Source organism: Oreochromis niloticus, linkage group LG7 (assembly GCF_001858045.2).
Source record: "Oreochromis niloticus isolate F11D_XX linkage group LG7, O_niloticus_UMD_NMBU, whole genome shotgun sequence".
NCBI classification, from domain to species: domain Eukaryota; kingdom Metazoa; phylum Chordata; class Actinopteri; order Cichliformes; family Cichlidae; genus Oreochromis; species Oreochromis niloticus.
This window is the reverse complement of record NC_031972.2, coordinates 11,317,298-11,336,731: the sequence shown is the minus strand read 5'-3', so window position 1 is coordinate 11,336,731 and position 19,434 is coordinate 11,317,298. Positions and strand designations below refer to the sequence as shown.

Sequence of the window (19,434 nt, the reverse complement as noted above, 5' to 3'; positions counted from 1 at the left end):
CCTGCCCCTCCTAATCACACCCAACAAGGGTGAATCTTCAACTATGTCGCCACTCTTTTTGTCACCTCTCTTGTGCACTGCCCATTGTGAAGATGTTTAAAACTTCTGATTTTTTGCATTAGATCTAAACAAACTGCCTTTTCACTCTTCATTCTCTCCATAGCTGTCCTCATGTCCTCCTTACTAATCCTCTGGACTTCCTGATATCATTCCCCCATCCTTCACATTCTCTATTATTTTCTTCTTTCATCAGCTCCTCAAACTAATCTTATTTATCTTCTCACCATACTCTCATCACTTGTTAGCACATCTTTCCTTCTATGTGACAAATCACTGCTGCACATCCTTTCCAGCTCAGTCTCTCTCACAAATTCCCTTATCCTCACAAGTTCCCTTATCCTTAGCTCATTGTGAGGCTGTTAGTGTCCAGCCTCACACATGACACACAATGAGCTTTTAGCCTTTGGCTTTGACACCTCTCTTTTTGCCATACACCTAGCCTCCCAGTACTCCTGTCTGTGTTTTTCATTTCCCTGACTATTCCACTTTTTCTTTAATAGTCTCTTCCTTCACATACTTCAACTCCTCCCCAAACTCTGTATAACATTCTTCCTTCTTCAACTTTTACCATTTAATCTTTGGCTTTGCCTTCATGTGCTTATAAGCCATTAAAGCCAAGTGAGCCCACTAAAAATCATTACTGACATTAATTATCAAGTTTAATTTAATTCATTAACATTTTAAAATATGTATTTTGTTATGTGTATCGGTGTTTACATTTTTAGTTCATATACTGTGGTACAGGTTAAAGGTTTGGGAGCTATTTAGCTATATTTGAGGCTGTGAAACGTATCAAGATTAACTGGAAGTTGAATTATAGAACAATATCGAAAGTATGTGTTGACACTTCACCCTGTGTAAGCAGTATACTTAATTTCATAAATGACCCGTAATATTGCAGTGTAGTTCTATTAAGGTACATAATTATTGTAAATGTTAATTAATGTGTAAATGTTATTATATTATAACTGCTGGTATGAAGACATATTTCATAATAAACTTTGTTTTATGCTCTTGTACCTCTTCATGCCCACTATGCCCAGAGGACACTAGAATAAGAAACACTTATATTTCCTTTCAGTTACATTACAGAATGGAATAAGCAACTTACTTATTAGATGTCTGTGCTTTACTGTTCATGAACATGGATGGATCTGATACCAATACAAAGTTCAAATGGTTTCTCACCAGTTGTTTTGTCTCTGACTCTCATATGGTCTGGTTGTCTCCCGTTATAGGTAAGTGAATCTCTTTAGGATTTATATGTTTTAATAGAAATTTCTATCTCTCTGTTGTTGATTTATGGTCATTTCATTCACTTTGTGGAGATTCTGCATTACTATGTTACTATTTTACAATCTTTGCTGTTATTTTCTTTCCTTTTGAGGTTACAATATGAGCTATTTGCATCATTTTGAATCTTGCCACTACGGTCACTTTGCCATTTGTTGTGGTTTATAAAAACAAACAAACAAAAACAGAAAACAAAGAAACAAATAAACGAATGAAAGAAAAAAGAAGAAAAGAAAAAATCACATTTCCAACTTCACGTGAACGGCACGGCGTCTGGGAGACGTTTTTGTCCTACGTCATTACTCTGCGACACGTCAACCTGCCTTTTGCAGGATGAGCTAATGGTGTGTAAGTTGGAAATAGTGACAGGAGCAACTTTTAGACAGTGTTCAGTAGGTTTTTGCTTACATTCAGAGTGGGGCTGACTTAAAACAATATTTCGAGCGCTGTGAATATTTTCGTTTGAAAGAAGGAGATAGTGAGCGGAGTCAGCCGCTCTGGCATGTGTCAGAAAGAGTGCACTGACTGAAACCTGTAGAAATCTTCTGTGGTTTGCTTTTAGGCGCTGTTGTTGCTTTCAGGATGAACAACGAAGGTAAATTGCTTGATTTTAAAAATAAATTTCTGCTTTTTTGTGTTAGAAATATTAACTGCATATCTCTGTGCCTTGGGACAGAGCTGGTGGAGTATTTCAGGGATCAGATGAGGAAAGACCCGGACATGGCCTCTGCTGTTGCTGCCATCCGCACTTTGCTTGAATTCCTCAAGAGAGATAAAGGTTAGTGTTATGCCCTTGGTGTTAATACAGACACGTCTCGGCTTTTTCTTATTCTCGCTTGGATGTGGAGAAGAAGACCTGAAATTTAGCCTTTTTGTGTTTTCTCAATTTGTAAATAGTTTTTTTTGTAGTTTCTCTGGGATAATTATGTGGGCCAAGATCTGAAAACAGCATCTAGAGTGTTTCAAATATCTGAAACAGTGCTTTAAAAAGTTACTGAAGCTACTGAAGCCCAGATGTCAAGTCCAGTTTTAAATCTTATAAACAGCAAATGTACTGTTTATAAGATTTGGGGAAACCTGCAGTCAGCTGAGACTGAAGAAGTCACTTGGATGAGTGACGAAACGTTTCTCCCACAAAACGCTACGTCCAGATGAACAGATTCAACTTTTGGAGATCCAGTTTTAAAAAGAATTATTATTTTTTTCTACCATAAATAAAATAAAGATTTCACAGATTTGAAAGAGCACTGTAAGGAACTACTAGGAACTACAAAGCTGTCTCTTCCCCTTCAGGCGAAACAATCCTGGGGCTGAGGGAGAGCCTTACGTCAGCCACAGACTGCCTGACAGGAGTGGACTCCTCTGTGGCCGTTTCCTCGGGAGGGGAGCTCTTCTTGCGCTTCATAAGCCTCACATCTCTGGAGCACCAGGTGAGTGAAGACAGTTTGGCGTTGGAGATTTAAACATTGAACAAAATTAAGCGTGAATAACTTGAGTGAAATCATCAGAGTGCTACCAGATCTGTTGTATGTTATCGAGTCAGACCTTATGGATGCTGTGCAAGTGCTACTGTTCTCGAAAGAACTTTATTAAAAGAGACACTGCAGTTCTACAGCAAAGTTATGGTTCATATAGGAGAACAAATATCATCAAAGTAAAGAAAAAACTGTTAGGTGGAGGTGTCACAATTGGAAAATAGTTGTGATTATTTTTCGTACTCTTCTGCAGCTGATGGCTGGTTGAAGCCTGGAACTTACAGACATCACCAAAGAATGTATTTCGTCCTTCATGACGTTTGCCAGGCCATTACTGCATCTGTCTTTAGTTACTGTTTGTTTATGGTTCTGTATTTTGTTTTGTCTTCAGTGAGTGAAACACAGTTTGATCAGGTTAAGACAACGTGATTGACCCAACAGCTTCAGGATATTCCATTTCCTGACCATCAAAAACTCCAGCGCTACTTTTAGAGTGTATTTTGGATCATTGTGGGACTTTGCTGGATATGACTGGTTTTTTTTGCTGTAAGCAGACATGATAGCTCTGCACACCTCAGTATGCATTCAGCTCTGTCTGTTTTTCACATCACTTATAAAAATTAGTGACCTTGGAACACTGGAAGCCAAGCACACCCCTCCCATTTGCTGCTTCCACCATGTTTTATTGAGGCTGTTATTTGTCTCAGATTATAAGACATTCCAAAGCTTCTGTGCTTTGTTCTCTCCTTTCTACTGCAGGTTGTTCTTAGTTTCATTTGACCAAACTTTCAGCAGTTTGCAACTTTCTTGCGATCTTTGTGATGTGCTTGTTTTTTGCTGACTAGGGATGGCCTGTGTAAGTTGCTTTGAGATCTTCTCTGACTCTATATTCCGAATTCAAAGAAATGGCTTCCAAATGTTACACACATTGTCCAAATGTCACATTGTCAATTTTGGAACATCATTCTCCTTCCCAAAAAGAAATTTAAATCAAATTAGTTCTAGCACACATTGTAGATGCAAAAGTGCAAGATTTTAGAAGAAAGCACATTAGGAGGAACTTAGAAATAGCAGTTTTGCTGGAACTGCTATGGAGATTGGCTAGATTTAAAGAGGCTGCACCGTATGTTTGCATGATCAGACCTGTTATCTTAATCCAAGGCAGATGCTAACATTTATTTTTTTCAGGACCTGTCTCGCTGTAAGAAGGTGATGGAGGAGAGAGGAGAACTATTTTTAGAGAAGATCTCCATGTCAAGGACCAAGGTCGCCAAGCTCTGTCACACCTTTATTAAAGATGGCGCTGTAAGTACGGAACACAACCTAATTCTTGCTCTTTACAGGGAAAAGGTTCAGTGATGCATTTTTTTTTTCCTTCTCCCTGGCCTCTCCTTGTCTCTCTCAGAAAATCCTGACTCACTCCTACTCCAGAGTTGTCCTCAGGGTGCTGGAAAAAGCTGCAGCTGAGAAGAAACGATTCTCTGTCTATGTGACTGAATCGCAGCCTGACGCAGCTGGGTGAGGGAGCAGTCTATATACTGTATTCTAGTCTTACTCTGAAACGACACAGGCTTATTTATGTTCTTTTTTTTATTCAGGCAACACATGGCAGAAGCCCTGAGGAAACTCAATGTTCCAGTAACGGTCGTGCTGGATGCAGCTGTGGGGTGGATACAGATGTTAATAATATCTGATTTTAATGTCATGTCTCTTGTCAATGTCATTTGCATTAGTTTTGTATTTTTTGTCATTCTTTACAGATACGTCTTGGAAAAAGTGGATCTAGTCATCGTTGGTGCTGAGGGAGTTGTGGAGAGTGGTGGGATCATCAATAAGGTGTGTTCCAGTAAAAACTCAGATGCTCTTCAATTGAATCTAATTCAAATCAGTGTCAAAATGCTGGCTATTGCTTCTTCTTTGGGCCTCTCTTGGCCACCTGTTTTTGTTTAATTATTTTTTTTGTTAGTGCCATCAACTCCAAACCATACATCAAAGCATTTTGTAGTCTAGGCTAACCATAAATGACGCTTTATGATAAAACAAGTGTGTTGAAGGTGATCTGTAGTTACATTTGTAACATGATGCATGTCAAGTTACAGCACAGGGTTCTCTGTGTTGTATTCTGATCATTTTATAAATTATGGTCTCCATCAATGTCCTGAAAAATCAGGGCATGCTTTACTGTGTGACTGCTCACTTTTCATATATAGTTTGTTTTAAGACACCAACATGGAGACAATGAAAATGTTTAGTTTGGGGCTTCATAACAGGACTTCGCTAACCAATGATGCCTCAGCGATATCATGGCAGCTACATCTTTAATATACAGCAGGGGTCTTAATCTTAAAAGAGCTGTGGGCCACTGCTGGGACTGTCATCTCATTTGAGGGCCACTTTAGAGTTTTAGTACTACAAAAAAAACCCAAACAAGCAAGAAAACACCCACAAATATTTCTGAAAATGTAGAGTTGTGTTTTGGTTTTGTTTTTTTTTGTCAAATATTGTATAACAAGACAAAAAAAAAGTTCTCACTCTTAACTGAAGCCTTTCACTGAACTACCAAATTGACTCTTTCTGACCACGTGTCAGCACTGCTATAATTTTGTTCGTATTTAACAAAATAAAAATACAGACATAATTGTACACATTAGTTTTTGACTGCTAGTGAAAATTGTTTTCTTTACAAATAACTCTCCCACTGAACTAACAAAGCCATTCTCTCAACATGTTCTTCCTGCTCATATTGCCTCCATATTAAATAATTTTTTGCTTTTTAAACATTGCACTCAACAACAAATAAATCCTCTCTAACAAAAAAAGTAACTTCAAGGGCCAAATTCTATTTTATTTGTTCACCTCAATATACGAGTTTGAGATCCCTGATATACAGTCTGTTTAAAACTGTAACTTTATGGGACATTTTAAAATTGTGACTCGGGTTGCACTCTGTTCACCCTAAAAGTGATAAATGTGACACTGCTTGTGATACAATAATAGACTTTGGTGTTTTGCTCTTGCAGATCGGCACTTATCAGATGGCTTTGTGCTCCAAAGCACACAACAAACCCTTCTACGTCGTGGCAGAGAGTTTCAAATTCGTACGTCTGTACCCGCTCAACCAACAGGACGTGCCAGAAAAATTTAAGGTATGACTGTACAGATTTTCTTTTTCTCTCCCCCCCCCTTATTTTATATTCAGAAGTTTTCCTTACATATCTTTTTTGGGGCTCAACAGTACAAAGCAGACACCCTGAAGACCGCAAAGAACCTGTCAGAAGAACATCCAATTATTGATTACACACCTCCCTCCCTCATCACCCTCCTCTTCACTGACCTGGGAGTCCTTACCCCATCTGCAGTCAGCGATGAACTCATCAAACTTTATTTATAACTGCTTCACAATTCTCCAATAAAAACTACAAACAAAAACGAAATGTGTCAGAGATTTAATTCAACTCTGGTGGATACATCTGAACAGCTGTTATATTGTCCATTGTCTTCTTCCAAACTGTTACGGTTCTTCTGTTTTGTCTTTCGACTTTGCTCCACTTGTTATCTGTTGCTCAAAGTCCTCCTCACTGATTTGGCCTTTCTTTAGTTTCTTGAGGAGACGAGTGTCATCTAAAAGCTCTTTCAGGTCTTCATCATCCACATCTGAATCCTGCAGAAACACAAGAGTTAAAAGTGTAGTCATCAGATGTTTTTAATTCATCTAACCATTAATGATGAGTGAACGGAAATACCTCGTTATGCTTTCTCTTGGCTGCCATCTTTTGCCTGCGTTCCTTCTTGCCCTTCTGTTTAGACCAGGCCTTATTTTTTACAAAGTTCTTTTTAGGGAAGGGAGTCTTGTCTTTAAGCTCGGCCAGTGCTTTCTGTCTCTGTTTCTCCCTGTTCTTGTCTTTGTAACGGATGGTGTCTGTGTCCACTGTCGTCTCAATGAAATCAGGAAACGTTTTGTCCTTCAGTTCAGGCATCCTGGGCAGGCGAAGAAGTGCAAAGCCACGAGCCAAGCAGCCAAAATCCAGATCTATACATTGGAAATGTGACACAAATTTACATTTGTCTGTTTGTGGGTACAACAAATATGTATTTGAATAATATTTAGGATGCTCTACATGTGTGCTTGCTGATTGATTGATTTATTGTTTTAACCTTTGGTCCTGAAGATGAGGCTACATTCATGTTTGGCGTAGGCCTGGACGTACGAGACAAATGCTTTCTTCCCTCTTTCGAACATGGCCCGGTCCTCCAGAGCCATGGCCTTCACTTTTGGCAGTACATCCACCACGTCTTTTATTGGGGACATCTTCTGGAGTGGACACTGGAGAGTAGATGAACAAGATGAGATTTGTATATTGCAGGTTCTATATTGTGCACCTTATAGTTTTCCGAAGAATTTAGCTGTGAATGGGAAAAAATATTTCCAAGAATTTCCTTTGCAATTTGATGGAACTTATTACCTGAAATGAAAAAGTAAGAGTGACTACAGTTAAATTTGAAAAATGAAAATATAACAAAAAATGACAAATTGTATATTAAAAGTCAGAACATCTCAAAGTCATATCTATGTTCCACAGTGGCCCTGAGATGTCAAACACACTCCTCAAAAACACAGAAAACACAATAGAAGTTGAATAACACACAATGGAAGCAGAAAAAATAAATCACAAAACATAATGGAAGTGTTTTTGGGGGGACAATAATGTGACGGACCAGCTGTCAGAAACCAAAACATGCAAAAATGTGTACTTTTAGATGTAAATATTATCAACAGCAAATTTATTTCTGTTTTCCCCTTTTGGTTGCAAGCAATTTTTAAATAATTCTAAGCTTTCATATAAAGATATAATCCTAGTACACTTAAACCCTGTACTTGTGTTGGATTTTTAAAGGTGTGGGACATTACTTGCCTACAGATCATTTAACACTACTGAGAATGCAGGTGAAAGGAGGCTTACATTTTCTTAAATGTTGGGGGAAGACCATTTAAAAAAACACATTGCTTCATACAACTGAACAAATTACAAATATGCAATGAAGGAGCTGTGACACTGAGGTTGTTTACTTACATAGTCCTCGCGATCATGTGATCACCTAACCTGACTGCTGATGTTCTGAGTAAGTGAACCATACAATTAAAAGAGGTCCCAAGTATGCTGAACTTGCTTCATAGTACAGACTCTCGGTTAGGAGCAACCAGAGCAGAGAGCCGGTGTGAAAAGTTACTGATCACTTTCAGTTTCTGCTGAACTCACCTTCTGATTGATGGACAGGAAGTTAACATAGGTTTCCTCCATTGGAAGCAGGAAGACAAGTGCATCGCCATAATTACCAATTCTTGCTGTTCGCCCACATCGATGTACAAAGGCACTGAGTCAGACCAAATGAATAAATAAATGAAATAAATAAAATGCAAAAACAAGAGGTGCATACAGTGAGCAAAAGATCCAGTTATGTAGTCAGTACTGACTCACCTGGCACTGCTGGGAGGATCATACTGCAGCACCCAGTTAACATCAGGGATATCGATGCCTCTGGCCATCACGTCTGTGCACACCAAGATCCCACTGCATGACACCCAAGCAAAAAAATGATGTACAAACCCCCTCCCAAAACAGCTATAATACTGTACCTGTACAGACAAACTGAATTTTACCTTTTTAGTTTCCGAAAGTCAGCAAAGATACTGTTGCGTTTATGTTTCATCTTGCCGTGGATGCAGTGGATGGTGACCTTCTTGACCAACATCTCTAGAACTCGACCATAATACTCCACACAAGCACAGGTACTGACGACGAGATGACAACGAATTATGTCATAACAGACCTAATCGGACATGTCACGGAGAAAAACATTTTCCAATAAAAGAAACTGTTGTCATGACAATGAGTTTGCAGTCTAGTGGTTCGCACAACACACAAGCAAAGTTGAAAGCTACCAAGTTTTTTTGTGCACCACTTTAACTTACCTAAAGAAGACCAGAAGCTTCTCATGCTTGTGCTGCCTCAGGAAAGCCACCAGGTTGTTGAACTTGTCCTCTGCTCTACAAATCTGAAATATAAGCATGAGATTTTTTGTTTCATTGCTACACTTTTCTACTTTAATGAATAAATAAATAAATAAATAAATAAATAAAGGCACTGCACTGCTGATTCTCTCACAGTGTAGTAGTTGGAAAGCCTGGAAGGGGTTTTCTGGGCGGTGGCAGCAGCGGCCAGGCCTTTCTCTTTGACGGTGATCCGTACGGGGTTCCGGAGGCCGGCCCTCACCAGCTTCTCCAGCTCCTGGGTCTGAGTGGCTGAAAACAAGCCTGTACGTCTCTGCTTAGGCAGGTAACCTAAGATGGTGTTTAGACTGGATACACAAATACAGACTGTTACCTATAACGAGTTAAAACGCACTACAAAATTCAAACACACAAAGTATTTGGATAGTTCTTATTGGCATGCTCTGTGCTTTAACATTGGACTTCACCAGCAGTGAAGCACAAAAAAACTGCAGTTCCTCTAACAGTCACTAGACCTTTTTTCAAAACTGAGTCAATCCCCATAGCCCAAATGCATTTGTGTTGCTTTCTGAAGAGGTGCTATAGGCCTCAGCATAATTTCTTCTGGCATTGAAAACAATAAATGTTAAAGAGTTTTTCCATACCTAGCCTCAAATCCCATGTCAAGCAGTCTGTCGGCCTCATCTAGAACCAGCACATCCAGGCTCTTAACTGAGCTGGCCAAGTCCAGACCATCAGACTTTCTCCTGAACATATCTTCGAGGCGTCCCGGTGTCGCAATCACAATGTTTGCTCTGAGACACAGATGCACAAATTCAAGAGGTCTGGATGTTTTTAACGTGATTCTGTGATGGATAGCACAGGAGGTTTTGATATAATACTCCTGGGTCCATTGATATGAAGAACCATTCAGAAAAACTAATTTCATTAACACAGCCCAATTTTTACTTCTTAACAGAACAAGGTTGTGGATCATTGTGCTTATAATGGATATATTTCAGTCCAGCTGAAAAACTGTGCCAGTTGTGTGTTGGTGGAAAGGCCCTCAGATCATCACATACCCTTTATCCTTGAACTTCTCCACATCCTCTGCTGGGTTACTGCCACCGATAAGTAAAATCTGCCTGAAAAACAACAAGTCGGAAAACATGAAAGACTTCTCCGATCATTAATGAAGTAGAGGTTTATACAACCGGTTACTATTTCAGTCACAGTTCAGTTAAAATAATAATTATGCTTTTCAAGGGGTTTTACTTGTATTTTGTAGGTGACACAGGCTCAAAATAATAACATGATCAGTGATGCACTGCTATTTGTTTAAGGAGCAGAGTGGCAACTTTACCTCATTCGACTATTACACATCATATATCCTGTCTGCACACCTTCATCAGTTTTATATTGCTTTCAGTAACTGTGACAGTACCACAGTAACTGTGTCACATATGTAAATGGGCACATCGCCATGGTCTTTTCCTGTCTGCTATAGAATCAGAATCAGAATCAGAAAGACTTTATTTATCCCCAAGGGGCAATTAAGATATAATGGCAGGTATTTATTAAAGCCACTATTATATACTGGGATATTTCGACATTAATCTAAAACACTTTCGTTCTTAGATTATGATGATGATATTTGACAACCTCTGACACCTCAGTATATATCAATAATGAATTAACGACCATTAGAATAGTTTCCAGTTTTATCCAAGGATAGCTGTAAAGGCAGAGGCCACCCTCACTAACTTCTGACTTTTCTAACCACACTCTTAAAGACAGACTTTTTCACCATGCAACCACATCACTAATTTCCATCCACCATTTGCTCTTTCTGACATATGGAGTGCAAACAGACATGTTCAGTTTCACACTTTTTTACCATTACACTTCATTCAAATCGGTTTTAAGAATTTTTCATCTTATTAACTAAGGGATTTGTATTACATACAATGCCCCTTTCACACTGTATCTTCTACTTACTTGAACTGTGGAAACTTCTCAATAAACTGCTCCATCACTTCACTGATCTGTACGGCCAGTTCTCTTGTGGGAGTGATCACAAGGGCACCAACCTGCAAAAGACATTATTTGGGGCTTAACAAAGTGTCCAAATCATATTGTTGAGGTTTTGTATATTTCACAGATTATCTGTAAAATATCAAGAACTATCATAACTCAGAGTTCAGCTGTTCAGGATCAAGGAGGTATTAAACTCTATAACAATATCACAAAAAAAGAACAAAAGCTAATTTTAATTACATCATACACTGCTAGTCACCCTATTTTTTTTTTTAAACTGGGGTTAAATGCCATCTTTGCTTCACTTTCATTCTTACCTGCATCTTCTTTAGCTTCTCTTCCCGCTTCAGGAGGAGTTCTATAATAGGAATGACAAAAGCCAGCGTCTTTCCACTCCCAGTCACCTGCAATCAAATGAAACTCAGTGAGCTACAAGGAGCTGCTGCGATAAGTCACAGGACAACCACTCTCTACACGTGTGCTGAGCAGAAAACCTTGCGGCAGACGGGGGGGGGGTCAGTCCGGTTGAGGTGGTTACATCAGCTCTGAGATTCGGGAAGCTTATTTCTTCGTTTACTTTCAAGCAGAATCAAAAACCCATATTTAAAATTATTAATGATAAATTAGGTTTTTCACTTTTAGCATGATTTATTATAACATGCATTGAAAATACAACAATCAGGGGATATGTCTGGGGGTCCACTTTTCCAGATTAGGTGGATTTTATATGGAATGACCCTGTCAAGACAATTTTTCCAGTCCAGTTAAATTCAAATGTCAGTACTTGCAGTGGTGGTTAATCGGTATAATGTATACTGTGCACATGGATGGTCACCACGTTTGTCAGCCCTGGAACACACTGGCGACCTGTCCAGTGTGTACCCTGTCTGCAGCCCTGGGACAGCTGGGAGAGGATCCAGACACCCGTGACACTGAATGGCTGAATGGCTGGCTGGCTGGATGTGTGGGTGGGTGTGTGGGAGGATGTTTACCATAACTCTGAAACATCTGCAATAATAAAATTCAGCGATCTTTATTTTTAATGGTTAAATGGCGCACTTACCGCCTCGGCAGCCACATCCTTGTTACTCATGAACAGCGGGATACAGGCAGACTAGAAGGGAAAATTCCAACAGATCAGATTCAGTGTTTACTGAGGAGAGGTGTGAGCCACGGGCTGAAAGTGTTCACTGACCTGTACAGGTGTCATGTGTGTGAATTTCAGTTCATCGAGCGTTTGCAAAATCTTCTCGTTGAGTTTAACGGGTAATCTGTCCCACGTCCCGTCTGTTGTATTATCCATGCTGGAAACCAAACATTCAGCAAAGCTTGAAACTAAAGCGGTTCACAGTGGGTCTGCCACAGTCGCACTCCACGATGCTCCTGTTTCCGGGTCCGCTGCTGTTTACACGCCGGGTGGGAACAGAAGCGCGCCAAACTGCGTGGTTCCGTGTGACACCGCGGTCAAGTGAGCCGTCATTTGTGAGCCGCTCACAAATGACGGCTCACACAAGATAAATAAAACCTTCCTGCAGTTGCTGGTCGTTCTCCTGAACGATGTAATTGTTATTATGATTTAGGATGTTTTTGCCACAGACTCTGGGCACCCTGCAACACTGGTTTTTCGCCAGGGCAAGCGAGAGCTAACAAAATCTAAAAACAGATATCAATAAAAACGTACCAAAGTGAAAGCGATCTCTCTCCTTTTATCTCAAGCAGGATTCTGTTATGCTATACAAACGTTTTGCAACACTGCAACAGGTGAGCTTCTCTTGGAAACCAACTCAGCCAACATGTGTGATGTAAATTACTTTTAATAACTCATTTAGTACATTAGTAATGAAAGCTTGAAAAACAGAGGGTGTAATTCCTGCCATGTCTGGTTTAATAACATAGGCAAGATGCATACTCCACCAGCACTTTTAACATCTCTGAAAAATCACCTGGTTTACCAAATGTACATTTTTACATTACATACATTTTTCATTCATTTTTATACTCCTGTAGATGCATACAGTTAACTATGTCACACAATCCTCAATCTTTTTAATTTATCTGCTTTTTAATATATTTTTAAAAAATCAATATGTAGTGTTTCTGATGGGAAAGCTGTAGTGTTCCTCACAGGACAGCTACCACAGACATCTGAATATGATCCATTAGTGGAGATTGAACAAAGTATAAAGTATTTAAATTGAGTTTAATCTTAAACATCTGCAGCAGGAGCTCGGCAGCAGTTAGGTGTTTTCACATTTCATATTATATTATTGGTACTTTTGTTAAAGTACTTTTTTTTCTCTAAACACAGCTTTTTTGGCTTCCTCTTTGGACACAATTGCTTTAGTTTCTTCTGCCAGAGATTCTCCCGTTTTCTGGTCGCAGAGGTGCTCTCAGAGCCACTGACTGACATCTTATTCTTTCAAGCTAAGATAACATGATTTAAATCTGCTACCATCACTCCTGTTCCAAAAACCTCAGCAGCATTCGTGCCTGAATGACCATCATCTAATAACTCCTATAGTTATGAAGTGCTTTGAGTGGATTGTCATGGACAAAATAAACAGGACTGAGTTCCTGCCCCTCTACTTTGGAGGAGCTGCTGTTGAGGTTATCGCCGGTTTCAAGTAAATGGGGATTCAAATAAAAAACGTCGTCATCTGGAAAACTATCTTTACTTACCTAGGAGACTTGAGCAGACTGACCTCTGTATTGTAGCTTTTTCATCATGGCTCAGGTGCAGACAGAAAGGCAATGCACTGACCAAGTACCACACAGAAGGTCATCGGCAGTAGCCTTCTATTCACTAAAGACATCAATGTTAGCAGATGCAGGAATCTTCTCACCCTGCTCATTAATGAAGCAGGAAGGAGGATGTGCAGCATCATAGCACCAATCATATATCCACACACCAGGGACTCATACAATAATACATTACACATGACAATTTGTTATATGCTGTAATTCCTAAAGTTTATATTTATATTCATACCAGCCCTCTCCTTGCACTCTAAAGCTTGATTTTTTGACTTTTGCAGGAAATTTACATCCTAACAGGAAATTCCTTTAATGCCTACACTGCAACCTTCCATGCCATTCCAAGTCCTTGTGGTATGTGTCCACCCGACGTGTGGTTACATTTCTGAGGAAGTGCATATCAGGTTATGTAGAAGGCTACAACATACTGTTAAAATGAGGCTCTGGTTATGGTGCAAGTTATGACGTAGAGCTTACGCCTAAGTATAATTCTCATGTAAAACCCATTGGATATTAATGTGAATTATTTATATGTGTTTTTTCCTCTAAATTTAGATTGGATTGCCTAATTTGTATTACTCATTTTAATTAAGTTGATACAGTGTTGCCTCACTGGTCCTTATGTTCTGGGATAATAAACCTCTTAAAATCTTGAAAAACTATAGGAGCAGCTGTGTTCCAAGGAATATTTTAATTTAATGGTGAAATTACACCTGTTGACAAGTGTCTTCTCTCTAATCATAATGAAACGTCACACCCATTTATAAAGACATCAAAATAATTGTACAGAATATTGGCTTTATTATGAAACCTGGGGCATTTTTTTTTTTTTTTTTTTTTTTTTTTTTACAGACCACAGTCCTACATTTGTAAAGATCTATTTAGCTGATTTTGTTGCACTCACAAAAAGGAGAGACTGTGTACAGAGCAACTTTCCTGCCTGCGCTCACCATGAATTATTTGAAATACAAATCTGGAGCATATCTGGTGCATGCACCATTTATGGTGTGGCTAAATGGAAACATCTACTGCCTTGGACGTATATACTTGGAAGAAAGACCTCATCCAAACAGCTGTCACAAGTAATGCTCAAGAGGGGGGAAAAAATTAACAGTTCGAATTTTATACAATCGTATAATTTAAAATCCCCAACCCTAACAAAAAATAACTATAGAAGCAACTAAAGAATTCAAATGTTTAAACCCCCTACCTACCCAGCCCACCCAAATCAACATGTAACATGGATTTCAGTATTCTTCTATACTTTGAGAGGCACCCCAAATAGTTTAGTTAAAATTCAACCCCGCCTCTGCTTTTTATGATCTTACAGCCAGGCCAAAGTTTTTAAAATCCAAGAGTTTGACAATCATAAATGTTAGTTTATGGCAAACAAAAGACTTCGCCGTTGAATTCTATTTCTGAACTATGTGGGGAGTGAGCCACACAATTTCCCCTGGAAAAGATGACCACCCACCTGTGCCACAAATCGCTATGAATCAATAGACAGTGTTAGAAGCTGTATAGTTTCCCTTAAAGACCAGCTGTAATGTAAATTTTTTCAGATAGCTAGACAAGTTCATCGGGAGTGCAATTTGTGTTTTTTGAGAATTAACACATTGGCAGTATCTGCCAGTCTGACTTGGCTTTGACACCTGAAATCAAACTTTTCCTATCTCAGACACTAAACTACTGCACTGATGTTTTCAGATGTGCCATTTTTATCATTTCAAAAAGGTTCCCATTTCAAACTTAATATAGGCAACATTCCACTCTGACTCCACACATACCTGTCCATTCATGTGCAATTTTAAGTCTTTCATTTGACTGCAGACACTGAGCCTTACAGTCATTTGCACAGGAAACAACTGTACTAACTGTAATTAAACAGATCTGTTAAAAAGAAAAACTAATAAACTGAAATTTATCCCACAATCTTTTGGCCATTCGTTCCAAACATAAATTACATTTATAAAGAAGAAACCAAACAGGTAACAAGAGAACAAAACCTCTGAGATCCAATCACATGTAGGCTTTACTCAAAACTGCCACTCTCATTTCCACAGTGTAAATAACTGTCTTGGTGTTGGAGGGGAAAAACAAAACAAAACAAAAAAGTACAGTGGAGGACACAGAGGAGTATCATTTGAATAGCACTACACCACTCGCCGCACTTCGAAAAATCGCTTCAGGTAGTAAATCTGTCCGAGTGTCATTGCCACCAGAACCAGAGCTTCAAAGAATGACCACAGGACCACTCTGCTGTTTGTGTTGTCATTAACTGGATGGAGAAGAAGAGGAGAACAATTATAAAGATTTATCTACACTTATGATTACAATGGTTATTGGACTTAATGTAAAGGCTCTTACTTGCTCTGTGTATCCTCTCACGGACCTCCATGTACTCCTGCTCGTGCTTCACGGCTGTCATGGCAACTGCCAGCTCGTTGATCATCTCCTCCAGCTTGTTTTGGTGGGCTGAAACAAGAGAAAAGTGACTTGTCAGTGATGAGTCACAACACAGTGGTAAAGAACCCTGCTACCCCCATTTGAAAAAGAACCCCCCCCAAACAAACAACAAAAAAAAACATGCAAGATGTGCATATCCTTTTCACACCTGTGATGCATGTATCTGCATTTATACTTCATACATGTTCTCAACATGTGCAACAAGTCAAATCATTCGCAAACATCACCGCGTCTGACATATGTATGCTTAATTAGTTTTTACTACAGACGCAACTCTGGTTAGAGAAGACTGCAGTGCATCACAAGCTCAAAAATTTATTTCACAACAGTAGTTTAGTCAAAGCCTGCTGTGCCCTACCATCCCAGCTGTCACCACCTACGAAGAGGGAAACAGTGAATCCACATAATAAAGTCAAAAAATGAGAAATGAATAAAAGGAATAATAATTTTACAAGCAACAGGAATAAAAAGAGTTGCGGTTAAACTACATAAATCCCCACTGTGTACCTTCCGTCTCCATATCTTGGCCTTTGGGAGCCTCTCCGATATCAATGGTGAACATGACAATCTTGGGTGTCATGGTTGACATCTTGTTGCTGAAGCAGAACTTGTAGGTTCCATCCATGTGCGCTGCCACAGAGTATTTCCCACTGGACTCTCTGTCCCCTTTGTAAATTTGCTTACCGTCAGGTCCTGTTATCTGGAGATAGAAGAATATCTAAATAACTGACATTGCTGCTTGAGTGGAGAATAACATGACGGGCATGATGTGCTTTAGGAAACATATGGCAGAAACTAAGTCAGACTGTCTGCAGAAATAGCTAGATTTTCTGCTTAAAACTAGCGAAAATAAACGAATTCTACAACGTCTACAGCGCATTGACTATTCAATAATCAATAATTAGCTACATAATTAGCAACTTAGAAACAATGCTAATGCTGCACTTCCTATATCATAATGGGTAATTTAATCATCATTATGGAGCAGCTCTTAGCGGGAAACTAAAAAAAGCAACTCTGTAAGATGTAAACGTTTTCCATTCAACTGTATGTTAAATCCTTTACACCTGCTTTGCATCCAACTAGTTTTACCTGACGGTACCGGCTAATAGCTAACATTAGCACAGGCCTTGTGTTGCATTGCATTTTATGATTTACAAGTACATTCTGCCTCGCGTTAGGTGACTCTTTTGCTATCCGAATGAAACATCTCACCTCGACGTCGATGTCCAGGAAGCCTCCTTCGGCCACTTCAAACATGAGGCCCATCTTGGTACCGGAGTTGACCCGCTCGTAGAAGCACTCCTCGGCATGGGCGTCTATGCTAACGAAGTAGCCAGAAGCAGTGGCAGACAGGACGGCCAGCAAGACAACTAGCTCCGACAAGGTAAACATGTTTCCGTGGTTGTATGGAGAGCGTAAACGTAAAGCTGACGGTATAAAAATTTTCTATGCTAATGTATATCCAGTTTGTGTGAGTGGACTGTTGCAGGAGACGAGCCGCAACAAGCTCGGCTACTCTGTGCTGCTCTCAGACTGCCACGTACGGGCTTACTGCACGGGTACCTGCGAGGGCCAAACCTCCGAGAATACATGACACACACTGAAAAGGAAGTGAAAGACAACTCTTCGTTTTCTCATTTGTTATTGGAAGAAGTCCCTTAAGTCCATGTAAGTTATATCTGCTTGCCAAAGTCAACCCCGTAAAGGGTCTTTATGTGCAACACGAATAATTAAAGAGTCGTGTTCTTTAGTTTACTATAATTTGTGTTTTTACTCTGAATGTAAATACTTTTTTCTGATTTATAAAAAAAATCAAATCAAACGAACATAAGTGAAAATGCACTAATTTAATGAGTTAAATACATATATTTATACAAATATATAATAAGAATATAATAAGAAAATATCCAAAACAACAGCACTAAGTCATCTAAGTAATAGTACACGATTATGAAAACATTTCATATCAGTTGATAGCATTTTGCAGTAACGACAATAATAATGATAATAATAATTTATTAATGTTGCATAGCAGTTCAAAACTCTACTTGAAGATAATACTACTTGAAGACACAGTGCATCACTGTAAGACTTTTTTGTAGTGTGGCATGAATGACAGACTTGAATACTTTTTTGTTAGATTTGTAACTTTGTAATATTTTGTATTATTTAATTCAGTTTAGTAAGTTACTGTTCTTACTGTCTTGGAGCAACAGTGACCAAATAATTTCCCCTCAGCTTAATAAAGTATTTTGATTCTTCTCCATTCCTCAGGTTTCCTGTCACTTTACAACATTGTATTAAACAGTTTGAACCAAAAGACTGTTTAACACAACCTGGAACACGGCTCTCCTAGACATCTCCATGCCTTCACAGGTATGTCATCTGGATAAACTCGGTTTGCACTCTTCATCCTCTTCATAGCTGCCCTCACTTCCTCCTTATTAATCCTCCACTCATTGTGATTCACTAACTTTTCTCCATCTGTTTTCCTGTCTCCTTCATTTTCTGGAATTATCAGCAGCTCAAAGTGCTCCTTCCGTCATCTTAACACACTCTCTTCTATTGTTAGTACATTTTCATCTCTATGCTTAACCACTCTAACCTGCAGCATATACTTTCCATTTCAATTTCTCTGTCTAGCCAATCAGCAAAAGTCCTTTTCTCCTTCCTTAGTTTCTTACTTACAACACACTACAATCCTTCTCATTTGCCACCTCTCTCGTTGTTGTATTCCTAGCCGTCCCGTACTCCTATCTATTTTCTTCATCTCCTAAATATGTCACTCCTTCTTTACTAACCTGTTTCATTTCATTTCCTATAGTTTCATGTACTTCATCATTTCACCACCAGGTCTGCTTTACCCGGTTGTGTCCAGAGGATCCACCAAACACCAGTGTCAGCACTAAAGCTGTACTTTCCCAGTCATCGGGTAACTCTTTCTTTCCACCCAGAGTATGCCTCAACTTCTTCCTGAACTCTGTGCAACATTCTTCTTTCTTCAACTTCTTTCACTTACTCCTTGCCTCTGCCTTCACTTGCTTCCTCTTCTTAATGTACAAAGGCATCCTACAGACAACCATCTGATGCTGCTTAATGACATTCTCCTCTGACACCACCTTCCAGTTTCCTATATCTTTCAGATTGCACATTTTGCATAAGATGTGGTCCCTCTGTGTGCACCTTCCTCATCTCTTATATGTCACCCTGTGTTCTTCCCTCTTCTTAAAGTACATGTTTAGTACAGACATTTCCATCCTTTTTGCAGAATGTACTATTATCTGTCCCTCTGCATTTCTCTAACACCTTACCTACTTAATACCTCTGTTCCCTTTGTCTACATGTCCATAGAATTTT

At 39.2% G+C, this 19,434-nt stretch overlaps 3 protein-coding genes across 3 annotated transcripts; 1 reads left to right on the top strand and 2 right to left on the bottom strand.

The window, feature by feature from the left end:
* Window positions 1-1,636: 1,636 nt before the first annotated feature.
* On the top strand, window positions 1,637-6,262 carry eif2b1 (eukaryotic translation initiation factor 2B, subunit 1 alpha). Its single transcript, XM_025908922.1, has 9 exons — window positions 1,637-1,948; window positions 2,030-2,131; window positions 2,647-2,783; window positions 4,017-4,133; window positions 4,234-4,346; window positions 4,427-4,495; window positions 4,589-4,664; window positions 5,849-5,974; window positions 6,064-6,262. The coding sequence occupies exons 1-9, from the start codon at window positions 1,936-1,938 to the stop codon at window positions 6,217-6,219; spliced, it is 909 nt and encodes a 302-aa protein (XP_025764707.1). The 5' UTR covers window positions 1,637-1,935; the 3' UTR covers window positions 6,220-6,262.
* Window positions 6,260-12,312, bottom strand: ddx55 (DEAD (Asp-Glu-Ala-Asp) box polypeptide 55). Its single transcript, XM_003455157.5, has 14 exons — window positions 12,050-12,312; window positions 11,918-11,968; window positions 11,172-11,258; window positions 10,816-10,907; window positions 9,900-9,962; window positions 9,483-9,632; window positions 8,993-9,185; window positions 8,800-8,882; window positions 8,488-8,619; window positions 8,306-8,398; window positions 8,087-8,201; window positions 6,984-7,152; window positions 6,572-6,858; window positions 6,260-6,489 (listed from the first exon to the last, which is right to left on the bottom strand). Exons 1-14 carry the CDS (start codon window positions 12,155-12,157, stop codon window positions 6,340-6,342), a joined length of 1,773 nt encoding a protein of 590 aa, XP_003455205.1. The 5' UTR covers window positions 12,158-12,312; the 3' UTR covers window positions 6,260-6,339.
* A 3,433-nt stretch (window positions 12,313-15,745) lies between these two features.
* On the bottom strand, window positions 15,746-17,666 carry tmed2 (transmembrane p24 trafficking protein 2). The gene is made up of 4 exons (XM_003455150.5): window positions 17,290-17,666; window positions 16,582-16,774; window positions 15,976-16,083; window positions 15,746-15,886 (listed from the first exon to the last, which is right to left on the bottom strand). The coding sequence occupies exons 1-4, from the start codon at window positions 17,467-17,469 to the stop codon at window positions 15,762-15,764; spliced, it is 606 nt and encodes a 201-aa protein (XP_003455198.1). The 5' UTR covers window positions 17,470-17,666; the 3' UTR covers window positions 15,746-15,761.
* Window positions 17,667-19,434: the final 1,768 nt, after the last annotated feature.